The sequence below is a fragment of the Temnothorax americanus genome, unplaced genomic scaffold, assembly GCF_048541705.1.
Source record: "Temnothorax americanus isolate GAGA-0224 unplaced genomic scaffold, ASM4854170v1 Scaffold3, whole genome shotgun sequence".
Classification (NCBI taxonomy): Eukaryota; Metazoa; Arthropoda; class Insecta; order Hymenoptera; family Formicidae; genus Temnothorax; species Temnothorax americanus.
In genome coordinates, this window is record NW_027509442.1 from 7,799,783 (window position 1) to 7,811,989 (window position 12,207).

The 12,207-nt window shown below is 35.6% G+C and overlaps 3 protein-coding genes across 4 annotated transcripts in view; 2 read left to right on the plus strand and 1 right to left on the minus strand.

Moving 5' to 3' along the window:
• The first annotated feature begins 246 nt into the window (after nucleotides 1–246).
• Nucleotides 247–4,560, plus strand: LOC143900318 (RNA-splicing ligase RtcB homolog). Of its 2 annotated transcripts, XM_077411516.1 has the most exons (13): nucleotides 247–384; nucleotides 556–655; nucleotides 817–1,012; nucleotides 1,150–1,280; nucleotides 1,414–1,540; nucleotides 1,616–1,722; nucleotides 1,796–1,955; nucleotides 2,073–2,383; nucleotides 2,497–2,661; nucleotides 2,804–3,135; nucleotides 3,468–3,711; nucleotides 3,847–4,014; nucleotides 4,082–4,560. In XM_077411516.1, exons 2-10 carry the CDS (start codon nucleotides 560–562, stop codon nucleotides 3,029–3,031), a joined length of 1,521 nt encoding a protein of 506 aa, XP_077267642.1. In that variant the 5' UTR covers nucleotides 247–384; nucleotides 556–559; the 3' UTR covers nucleotides 3,032–3,135; nucleotides 3,468–3,711; nucleotides 3,847–4,014; nucleotides 4,082–4,560. The 2 variants fall into 2 exon arrangements, with proteins under 2 accessions (XP_077267642.1, XP_077267641.1); XM_077411515.1 differs by having other exon boundaries at nucleotides 2,804–3,711.
• The window catches only part of LOC143900656 (EF-hand domain-containing family member B), an 85,764-nt gene continuing 77,133 nt past the window's right edge, over nucleotides 3,577–12,207 (plus strand). The window contains 2 exon segments of the mRNA XM_077412258.1: nucleotides 3,577–3,591; nucleotides 4,245–4,286. Of these exon segments, the coding sequence (XP_077268384.1) occupies nucleotides 3,577–3,591; nucleotides 4,245–4,286 (57 nt within the window).
• Nucleotides 5,309–7,516, minus strand: LOC143900324 (uncharacterized). The gene is made up of 3 exons (XM_077411529.1): nucleotides 7,283–7,516; nucleotides 5,885–6,014; nucleotides 5,309–5,825 (listed from the first exon to the last, which is right to left on the minus strand). Exons 1-3 carry the CDS (start codon nucleotides 7,399–7,401, stop codon nucleotides 5,328–5,330), a joined length of 747 nt encoding a protein of 248 aa, XP_077267655.1. The 5' UTR covers nucleotides 7,402–7,516; the 3' UTR covers nucleotides 5,309–5,327.

Consider the following 12,207-nt stretch of genomic DNA (forward strand, 5'->3'; position numbering starts at 1 on the left):
ACTAAAGAAACTCCCAGCGTGAGCCCTAACTGCTTGAATCGAGATGCTTGGTTATTCTGCACGATTGAGGGTGCCATTACATGGAGCGCGGAAACGCGGAAACGCGGAAGCGCGGAACAGAATAGTAACTAGATTCCGCGTTTCCGCGAGTTGAGTTCCGCACGTTTGAACGGAAAGCGGAATCCGCTATTATCGTGTATGTATGCATGGCTGCGTTTCGATATTCACTGCCAGTACTTAATGACAGGAGAATCATAACCTGATTCCTGTCAACTTTAACGATTAATATCTCGCGTCGCGGGGCAGAGCGACACTTTTTTCTGCCAGATTCTTTCGTTTCGTGCAAAAACGCGTCGATTGAGCCTAAGTTCATCAAAATAGGAGGTGAGGGGTGTAAACTGAATAATTACCATCCTTTACTCTTTTGAAACAGGATTGTATAATCTTGCACATAGAAACATCTTTTCTTCATATATAATGTTGATGTGTCTTTTATTTTTAATGCATTTTATATCTGTATTCTAACTGTGTTCTTTTTCTCTTTTTTTTTTGTAGAAAAATGGTGGTAAGGCAATATCAGGAGGAGCTTAAATATTTGGAGAAAATAAATGAATGTTGTTGGAGAATCAAAAAAGGCTTTCAACCTAACATGAAGGTAATCTTTTTTTCTATTGTATATGTAGAATGTAGGAGCAAAATAGACATTAAGAGGTGTATATATAGATGCCAGTCATTTTATAAAATTTAATGCTCATTGCTACTCTATTATTTATAGTTACGCACTTATTTTATCATATGAATAAATTGTGATTCAAGGTTGAAGGAGTGTTTTATGTGAACAGCACGTTGGAGCGTTTGATGTTCGATGAGTTGCGCAATGCATGTCGGCCAGGTGCAGTCGGAGGTTTCCTTCCTGGGATGAAACAGATTGCTAATGTGGCAGCTCTGCCTGGAATTGTATGGAGATCTGTCGGTTTACCAGATGTACACTCTGGATATGGCTTTGCTATTGGTAAAATATATCGTCTTCCGTTTTCTGAAATATTTTTCAAACATGTAAACTCCAAGATTCTTTATGATAATTAACCATGTAAAAAAAAAAAAAAAAAAAATGAATAAAAAATAATAAATAAATATTATTACATTCAGGTAATATGGCAGCATTCGACATGGACGATCCAAAATCAATTGTATCGCCTGGTGGTGTGGGCTTTGATATTAATTGTGGTGTCCGTCTATTGCGAACAACGTTGTTCGAGAAAGATGTTTTACCAGTAAAAGTAAAATATCGATTTTTTATTTGTACTTTTTAATAATTATTTTTATATAATTTTATGTATTGTAAAATAATAATGTATATATATCTGTTATGTATATATAATAGTATAAAAAAAAAAAAATACTTTTCTATAGGAGCAACTTGCACAAAGCATGTTTGATCACATCCCAGTTGGCGTTGGATCTAAAGGAATTATACCCATGAATGCACGAGATTTAGAGGAAGCTTTAGAAATGGGAATGGATTGGTCTTTGCGAGAAGGTAAGGAGAGAAAATATTAATGATGAAATAAAAGTATTAATAAAATAAAAATACTTATACACAAAATGCACTTAGGTTACATTTGGGCTGAGGACAAAGAACATTGTGAGGAATATGGAAGGATGCTTAATGCCGATCCATCAAAAGTATCAATGAGAGCTAAGAAACGCGGACTTCCTCAAGTACGACGTAACAAATGTTTAGAAACGTGTATTATTTATAATGTTTATATATTACAAATATGTTCTATATTAGTTAGGTACATTAGGAGCTGGGAACCATTATGCGGAGATTCAAGTTGTAGATGAAATCTATGATAAGTGGGCAGCATGTAAAATGGGCATCGAAGAGAAAGGACAAATTTGTGTTATGATCCATTCGGGCAGCAGAGGGTTTGGTCATCAAGTTGCTACAGGTTATAAATTATATACGTTTTTTCGTTTTTCTTTCTCTTTCTCTTTTTTTTCTCTTTAATTTCTAGAAACTATTGTAAAAATTATATGATGTTTTATATAATGAAATAACATTTCAGATGCCCTTGTACAAATGGAAAAAGCTATGAAGCGTGACAATATTGAAACCAATGACAGGCAGCTTGCGTGTGCTCATATTAAATCTCAAGAAGGTCAAGATTATTTGAAAGCGATGGCAGCTGCTGCCAATTTTGCGTGGGTTAACAGGAGTTCTATGACATTCCTTAGCCGACAGGCGTTTGCAAAACAATTCGACTCATCTCCCGATGATTTAGATATGCACGTCATTTATGATGTGTCTCATAATATTGCCAAAATAGAAGAACACGTAGTTGAAGGAAAACAGAAGACACTTTTAGTTCATAGAAAGGTAAGCGTTTGCGACACATATATTACAACTGAGAATAATAACTTAATTTTGATATTGATGTAAATATAAAACAATTCTTATATATACGTGATAAAAATGTATTTCGTTCAAAGGGATCAACAAGAGCCTTTCCACCGCATCATCCTTTGATTCCTGTAGATTATCAGTTAACGGGCCAACCAGTTTTAATCGGTGGTACAATGGGTACATGCAGTTATGTTTTAACTGGTACGGAACGGGGTATGAAAGAAACGTTTGGGTCAACGTGCCATGGTGCTGTAAGTATTGGGATTGTATAAATTTTATATGTCATTTATATATATCCATCTTTAATTTATAACTTTAATTCTACAAGTAATACGCTTATATTATATGAGTAATGATGCAAAAGTCCCCTATACGCAAAAAAATATTTTACAGGGTCGTGCTCTCTCAAGAGCGAAATCACGTAGAAACTTGGATTATATGCAAGTTCTGAACAAATTGGAAGAGTTAGGCATATCTATTCGGGTTGCTTCACCGAAATTAGTCATGGAGGAAGCACCGGAGTCCTATAAAAATGTGACAGATGTTGTTAATACTTGCCACGCAGCTGGAATTTCCAAGAAATGCATTAAATTACGACCAATCGCAGTTATTAAAGGATAATATACAACAAAATATTTTTACTATTCTATTTATGAATAGCGTACAGCAAATGCATTTGTCAAATAATGTTAACAAGATATCGGCCAATAAAGCTCAAATTATATGTAAAATTATTTATATAACATTACATTTGTTACAAATTTTATAAAATATACTTCGCGATATATAAAGATCTATAAATATTGATATTATTAACTTTCTCATTTCATATAATAAAATAATGCTTTGTAAGCTTGTTGTAACGTATATCTAATGATATTATTAAAAAACATCTTATACATATATGTGTATATGTATTATAAAGAGTAAGTCACTAAAATGAATTTATGAATTGTAAAATTATATTTTAATCAACTTCATTTAATGTATGTGTACATGTTTTTTTTTGTTCTTTCAATCTTGTTATAAATCACGACAATGTGTCTTTTTTTCACAGAAACAACAAAACTTGCTCTGTGCGAAACCATGTATATCCCACTGTGGGATTCAGGCGGATCCTTTAGATTTTAATAAATCATTACCACAGGATTGGAGCGTTGGTCATGATGACGAGTCACTTGGTATAGTAGATCAAGTAGATCAAGCAAGTCGCAGAATCAGCTTTATTACAGACTGGTTTTGTTTATGAGCAGACATCGGGAATGTATTATGCGCGTAATACTGGATATTATTACGATACGGTACGTTATATAATAGTGTGTATGTATGTACATACATACTTGACAACATTACAACTTTACGATATAGTTTTTCGTACGTCGTATGTGTGTAAAAAAGAAAAAAATGACAAGCCCGAAGCTCTCGTATTATTTTAGAGGCAAGGTTTTGTATTACGATGGAAACACTGGAATATATTACTACTATGATAAAGCTAGTATAATACGTACCACGTCCACAGTCGAGTCTATATAAACGAGACTACTCTTGTAAATCTTTCAACTTGCCAAAAAAAGGAACAACAAGACGATCGGAAAACGTTCAAGGTAATAACATATCTATGTTTTCAAATATTTTGTAAAAAAATATTTAAAATTTTATCTTAACGTGCAGGTTTCGAATGTCTTCTATGGCTGGTCTTCAGCGCTGAAAGCATCAATAGGAACGTAGCCCCTATATACGTATAGAACTTGGAAGCCTGTGAGCCTGTGAGCCTGTGGGCTTTTCCTTATTAGAAAAAATATATTTGTGAGAAAGAATTCATAATTTGGAATAGGAATTTCAAGTTGCACAAGTTAAGACTGCACCGATCGGATGGGTGAGTGATACCGTGAAATTTTTTAAATAAAAATTTAGTATTGCAATACCGTTGCATGCTTTCCATTTATTGATACAAGTCGACACAAATGTCATTTCATCTTTCTTTGCATTCACGGAGTTACAAAGACGGAACAACACTTGTGTCAACTTGTGTGATATAAATGGAAAGCACTTTTTACGTAGTTCTAGTGCAATATAGACTTTATGGAATACGTGTTTTTATCAAACCACTATTGTATATTATTTTCTACCGATAAAGAAAATTGAGGCTGGATGCTAAATTTTACTTTTCTGTATATTTATATACGTCTTGCGTAGAGATACACCGCGGCTGTCTCGCGCTGCGCGTGTACCTCTGCGCGAGACATTATAGGTGCGATTTCATTGACGCTAGAAACCAGCGGCAGCGTCAAGAAAATGTAGTGGGGGAAGAAGTTCAGACCGTTTCAACTTTTTAGCGTACCGCAAAATTCAACAGAACTTCTTCCCCCACTACATTTTCTTGACGCTGCCGCTGGGTTTCTAGCGTCAATGAAATCGCACCTTATGGCTGCGGTCCACTTGACGCTACAAATGCTTAGGACCGTTTTTCTTCTCCTTCTTTCTTCCGTGAAAGAAAAGAAAAGATAAATGCTTCGAAGCATTTGTAGCGTCAAGTGGACCGCAGCCTATATCAATCGTCTCTCTAGATTTTAACAAGAAAATTTAGGGTTTGACTCGTCGAATAAATAGTGTTTACCCCATTTTTAATACACTTGACGGAAAGAAAATAATTATAGATTTACAGTTGATTAAAATTGCAAAAGAGATTTGAAAAATCAAATGTTCAAAAGTTGAGTAGATTCGAGTTTCGTGTCGATCAACTCTATAACTTTTTTTTTTTTAGAATATTTTTATTTTTCCAAGAACGTTTGTACGTCTCGCGTCTGCGACAAATAAACGGGAGATGATGTAATTAAATTGTTTAAAAGACAACAACAACAAATAAACAATTTAATTACATCATCTCCCAAAATTAAAAATTTTCTTTCCCCGTATTTCATTCCTTTCGCGTATCTTTGTGGTTCTCTACGCGCGTTTCTTCGCGTTCTTCCGATTTTGTTTGTTCGCGTACTTCTGATTTCGTTTCCTCGTGTTTTTCTGACTTTGTTTCTTCGCCGTCCTTTGACTTTGCTTCCTCGCGTTGTTCCGACGTTATTTCTTCGCCGTCTGCTGGGTTCGCTTCTTCGACTTTTTCTGCGTTTGTTTCTTCACGCGTCTCTAATTTTGTTTCCTCCTGCTTCTGTGCGTTCGTTTCTTCGCGATCCTCGGCTCTGGTTTTCTCCTTCGTCTCCACGTTCGTCTCTTCGCGTTGTTCCAACTTTATTTCTGCGCGTTTCATAAATTTCATATCGCTTTGCTTCGCAAAAGTCATTTTCTCGGTTTTAAGATTCTCGTTGGACTTCTTCTTCAAGTCTTCTCTTTTTTTTTCTTTCAATCTTTCCGCTCTTGTTGCATATTTGACGGTCACGCATGTCGGTACTTTTTTCTTAATCAGCTATAAATATAGTCACATTTAATACGCGTGCTATCGATAATTTTCCACGAGTTGTTTACCTTGCGGGGTAATATTTTTTTGCTTGCAACTTTTTTAGCAGTTACAGTCTTATCCCAGGCTAATTTCTCCCGCCACCAAATTCGCTGATACTCGTTCGAAAGTAGTTGTTCTATGCGAGGTTCTCTCTCTCTGTGTATGCACGCAACACGTGCACATAAAAATATTATTTATAATATAATATTGAATTTAATATATAATAATAATAATATTAACCCTAGAAAGCATATGCGGGGTAATACGTTACCCCACGCGAAATTCAACGTACGCCCCTGATTTAGGGGCCCGAGAGGCGACCACGTTGTTTTTCGAAATTTTTTTACTGTTTTTTTTTTTACTACCAGAAACTAATGACTACTATAGTCTTCCCTATTAAAGAGCAAAAAAATTATCTATTACAAAGTTTTTTAACAACAAACAGAAACATTATACACGCGGTACAAGTTTGGGGTACGTTCGTACCCCGCTTGGCCTTTCACGTATGAGAAAATTCATATATGCTTTATAGGGTTAAAAATATATAAAAATTAATAAACAATATAAATGTGATGTAATAAATAATATTTTTCCAAGATATAATAACGAATAATATAACAGAAGAGTCAACAAATTTAATTTCTATTTGTTTTTTTTTTTCATGTTACAAGGCATAAAAGATTTTTAAATTTTTAACCAGCATAATAGACACCGTCAAACGTAATAAATTTTTGCGGTTGTCATTCGCTTTTATACTTTTCTGTTTATTTGTGTACGTTGGTTTTGAATGTTTTAAAAATCTTTTAAATTGAAGACGTATTATTTATACCTACATATAATAATTTTTTTACAAAAATGTAAGATGTTGACTTTTTTGCACGGAGCATCGTGAAAATAATTTTCGTGCACTTTTCTTGAAGCTGAGATTTATTTATAATTTTGTATTATCAAACACGTTAGTGCCTCGTGTTATATCTTGGAATCTGACACAAATTTCAGATTGTTCAAAACTGGACTTTTAGTTATATATGATTATATATTGTGTTTTATCGTCTACATTAAATTAAATGTGATTTTGGCTGGCTCGTTGCACGTGAACGTTTTATTCGTACTACGCTTGTTGTACACGCGTGTACCGTTTCATTATCTAATCCAAAATCGCATTTAATATAATATAATATAGATGTTGCATTATATGTAATTTTGAATTAAGTCTATTTCAATAATCAAAGTGTCTTATTGTTATGATACGTCAAAATTAAAAATAAATATGTAAAAATTATCAACTATTATAATTATCACGTTCACATAAATAATATTATTGTCTATGTGATTTATATTATAAATAAAATGCACGTTCGAGTCGCGAGCCCATTCTCCGGCTGCTCCGCGCGGTCCCCGTTAGATACGATAAATATTCATACTTTTCGTAGGATGGCACGAACCCTCTTGTCGTCGTGTAACTCGAGGACACGATGTTGTCCGGTATTTTGCGTAGCACCGCGGGCGTCCATGCCTTTAAACGTACATCCGTTGCATTCATACGGACGATTCCACGGGGGCACCTTTGAACCTATCTATCCCGCGACGGTTATTAACGATTCGCCGCGATTTCTTCTCGGATTTCGCGTTCTCGCGAAGGTTATCGCGCGGAGGACGAGCTTGACAAATGCGTGGCGGATGCCGAGACCGCTGGCCGAGTAACGAAGGCGGCTGGAACGATGCGCTTTCTCGATGCACGACTCGATGAGGTCACCGAGCGATATTTATCGACGCACGTATGTCTGATTTCGCAGATAAAGCGTAACATATTATATATATATATATATATATATATATATATATATATATATATATATATATATATATATATATATATATATATATATATATATATATTATAACTATTAAAGACCCGACAAATGGGATATATTTGTATCTTTCAACCTGCGTCTGCTCACATTTTTGCAATAAAAATTAAAGCAAGAGTAATAATAATATACATTATATTACAAGTATAATAATGATGTTATATTATTAATTCGGTATAGATATTATAATATTTAGTTGGAAAGAAACCAGCATTATACTCGTGTGTCACGTGAATTTTTTTACACACTTGAATATTTTACATTTTCCTTTATTAGCGAAATGCGTGGTTTGCAATTTTTTATCGCGAGCGTGGAACGACCCGCATTATCCATTGTTAAAAAACCCAGACTTAATCCATTGTTAAGTCAATAGTCACGCACACTTTATCCTTCTCTCTTTTCCGCGATTGGTTTTATTTTACATGTGGAAAGTTTTTGTGCGTTGCATTTGAGGGATAAAAATCATAACGTTCGTAACACAGACTGGAAAAACCAATAAACAATCACGTGCGTTCTTTCTGATAAGATCGACATTCTATATTAATGGATAAACGTGTTCAACTATTAATTCGTAATACTTTTATTTTTAAAACGTGTACGCTGAGCGATGACAACTACTTGCAATATATGTGTTACACGCATTGAAACAAATCTGAGATGAACGTGATTTTAATTTTTTTCTTTTAATTCAATCAACTAATAAACGTACATCATATTACGCTACCAAGCCCCTTGCTCAAGTCCACGTATCAGAATAAACGATCATTTGCACGGACAGTTTCTCACGATTCGATTTTTACATACAGCGAGAGAATTCATCAGCATCGCGGGAAAGAAGCACGAACGAACGTCGACTCGATTTTATACATATTCTTTTTACAAGTGGAAATATTGTCTTAATTATTAAATGAGATCTACGTAAGCTTGGAATTAAAATTTTATTGAGAAACGTTTTGCTGTTTACCTATACTTGCAACTTTTTCAATAAAACTCATAAAGATTGTTACATAAACTTTTGTTAGCTCAAGACGTATCAATGTATCGGTAAGCATTTTCTCGTCAACGTCTGATTTAAAGAGGCCATACATCTTGCGTGCGGAAACAGAGAAAATGTTTAAGATTAAAAAAAAAAAAAAACTAAATGTTATCAAACTTTTCGGTTTGATCAAGTTATAAAAGTACGTAGTTTTCGTGTTTTATACATAAAACGACATGCATATAACGTTGACGCATCGCGAAAAAAGTTTATCTTGCACACGAAAGTGATAGCAGAGTCCTTATCTGAAACAGAAAATTCGTATGCTATTTTAATCCTTATTAATTTGCCTAGAGTAGAAAATAAAATTATTGAAAAGAAATTATACATTTACAAAATGATGACCTTTTAATTTAACATTTTACACGCAAAACAGCGTGTTACCTTAAATAAATATACTCCTCATATATACATATACATATATATGTATACATATATACATGTATCGCGTACAGCGTTTTATACACCACGTACGGATCAGGCCGTATGTATATTTCTGTATATACGGAAATTTTGTTTATTACATTAGATCCCTTTTATGACGATCCAGTCCGCCATCCTTACAAACTTGTTCGATAACAGCCAACTTACGCGATAAAATTAGAAACTATATAGTTCGCCACTAGTTTCGTTTCTCCTTGATCGTTTTTCCTTCTTTCGAGTTACGACCGATGATACTACGGTGTGCCGATGTTATCACGCTAATTATAGAAATGCATGCCAAGCCATTAGTCGCTGTAATAAGAGCGAGTTCGGTTAGGTTCAGGTTGCGTGCGATGACCGTGAATGCCGATTATTAATTCCGTGGTTTAATGCCTTCACGCATGAGCGCGTTAAAAATGTTTCATCAAAAATGGTTCTGGTACTGGAAAATGATTCTTAATAATATCACGTATCAAATGTACACATATACCAACGTTGAATAAAATATCTTTAAAGTTTTCCAGATTTTTGAAATTTTCATTTTTTTCCACAACTTTGACACCCTGTATTTTGAAGCAGTTTAGGGCATATATTTATAGCACCTTTTCTTCCTAAAATAAGTCGCGGACGATCCCGTTCAATTTTTTGTACGTACTTGGGAAACGATCAATATATGTATATTTGTAATCAGTGGTAAAGAAGTCAATATACCTGCGTAACTATGTAGCAAGTAAATCACAGCTGGTAAAGGAAAAGTTACTTTGATCATGTTCGAAGAAGTTTTAAATTGTCCGCATCAATCCGCGTAGCAATGCAAATCGTCAATCCTCGATCACCTAAATAACACGTTTCGACCACAAAAATCGTGGCACGTAATCTTCGTCATTTTGCGCTTACATAATCGTATATAGCTGTTTCGTCGCGAGAAAGTTTGCGATATCTGGTGAGGGACGAAACCGAAAGTGGTCCCGTGTCGAAAAATGAACAGAGACGGAGAAACGCGCGGATAAACGCGCGAGACCAACTGATAACAATCGCGAAGGACAGTCGTGTTCATGCTAATGAATGTTTTTCGCTCTGCATCGATGCTAATCGTCGCTATATGCATATTACGCGTGCGTACGATATTGCGTATACTTTTTATCAAGTCGTTTGGCCAAGCCACACCCGTGCGGAATCAGGGACGATCCTCGAGTCCGATATTTCCAGCCGGTCACCCAAATTCCGCGAATCACGAATCCGGTCGCATTCCGGGAAAGAGAGAAAAAGATGTTTAATTTCGAGCTTACGTGGCCTGACGGTTAATGTTCTTCACAGTTAATGTTTTATTTTTATCCCTATACTTATCCCTTTTTTTTAATCGCTATAATTATTTTTTTGAAACTGTATACTTTTTTATTTCTTCACTTTTTCCCCTTTCCATTCGTCGTGCTTCTTTCGCGCAACGAAAACATTTGCTACGTTTGTGTAATTAAGTCTATAAGATAGTCTCACGTTTCACGATAATTTAATTTGACAGAATACAATAATTCGACAATTATGCAATTTTTAAATACAGAATAAATAAATAAACGACATTTTTCTAATTATGCGAGTTTAAAGCTTTTTAAACAGAATATAATAGATATGGAAATAATTATATACGCATGTTACATGTAATCGGAGCAGCTTTAATTTTATAGGTACATACATGAAATAATTTATTATTTACGATAGGATTGGAAAATCCAATTAATTTCGTTGAGACGTCTTGGTTTTATTTATATGTATATGGCGCGAAAATATTGCCGCCACGACCTAGATACTATTTACACGCGCGTTCGCAGACAATGTATGTACGCAGCCGGCGTTTTTTAATTTATCGCGACGTCGGGATCACGAAGAGATTTCTCGGCGTACGTGCGTTCGCGCTCGGCTTTAGTCGCTCGCGTTACTTAATTGACTTTTTTTTTATCAGCTTTAATCGGCGTGCACAATGTCGTTCTCTGCCACGCGGATCACGGATCTGGCGCGTGTACGCACACACGCGCTCACGCATCTACAAAATTTGCATAAAGAATATCATGTTTCACGGCCGGAATACCGCGGGCCCACGGCCCGCATAATCCCGGCGACTTTCTGACGGCCATCGTGCCGATTACGCTTCGCAACAGCTTCGATATACGTATGTAAAACCGAGTTTTTCGATTGGGCCCGCGCGCGTTTGCGACGCGGATACATTTCCCACTTCAAACAATTCGAATCAATTTGCTGAGCGGCGGACATTCATTCTCGATGTCATCATCTCGACGCACGAGATAAAGGTTGTTATTATTTAATCCTCTCGATATATATCTTGCTCTTATGAGGAAAGAAATCTCAAAGTTTCATAAGAATAGTTTTTACCTTGCCGTATAGATATAATTCAAATTTTCAAGAATTGTTTTCGTTGCAATCTAAAATATTCTTGATTATAAATCATAGCTGTGAAAAAATCAACGTATCTATATATCGTTTCCCTATATACTAACTAGACTTTTTTGTATTTATAATGCCCGTTAATTAATCGAGTCAATCTTTCTGCAAATAATCAGATGTAAAAGATACTAAAAGCAAATGAGGAATGAGAAAACGTATTAACAAGATTTTTTTGTAACAAGACACCGAAATCCGTGTAGGTATATCTTATTCCTGCTTATTATCGCGGTCAAACAGTTGCAGGTGATTCCGAGCAATTAAAATCCAGGCCGTGAGAGCACGGATTAAGAACAGATTTATATTAAAGTATACGTTTCGTTTTTGCACACGGACGGCGCGTGTGAGAGGTCCCGAAGAAAATCGAAAGTCCGCCGCACACCGGTGCGCGCGTTGTGCGGCGCCAGCTGAACTTCAGAGATTGGAGGACTCATTGGAACGACGACGGGTTACGTGATTTGGCAACGTGCTCATATCTGCTTAATTAATGCTGGGAAAACGTATCGGGGGTCACGCAGGTGCAGCTGTGCCCGCGCGTCGCTGGCAGATGTGTCGGTCGCGTCCG

Coding starts and splice junctions, on each gene's coding strand:
- LOC143900318 (XM_077411515.1), top strand. CDS start 560: ATGGTGGTAAGGCAATATCAGGAGGAGCTTAAATATTTGGAGAAAATA. Junction 1,541..1,615: donor GGATTGGTCTTTGCGAGAAG/GTAAGGAGAGAA, acceptor AAATGCACTTAG/GTTACATTTGGGCTGAGGAC. Junction 1,956..2,072: donor TGGTCATCAAGTTGCTACAG/GTTATAAATTAT, acceptor ATAACATTTCAG/ATGCCCTTGTACAAATGGAA.
- LOC143900324 (XM_077411529.1), bottom strand. CDS start 7,401: ATGAATGCAACGGATGTACGTTTAAAGGCATGGACGCCCGCGGTGCTA. Junction 6,015..7,282: donor TTCGTGCCATCCTACGAAAA/GTATGAATATTT, acceptor GTGCATACACAG/AGAGAGAGAACCTCGCATAG. Junction 5,826..5,884: donor AAAAAATATTACCCCGCAAG/GTAAACAACTCG, acceptor CTATATTTATAG/CTGATTAAGAAAAAAGTACC.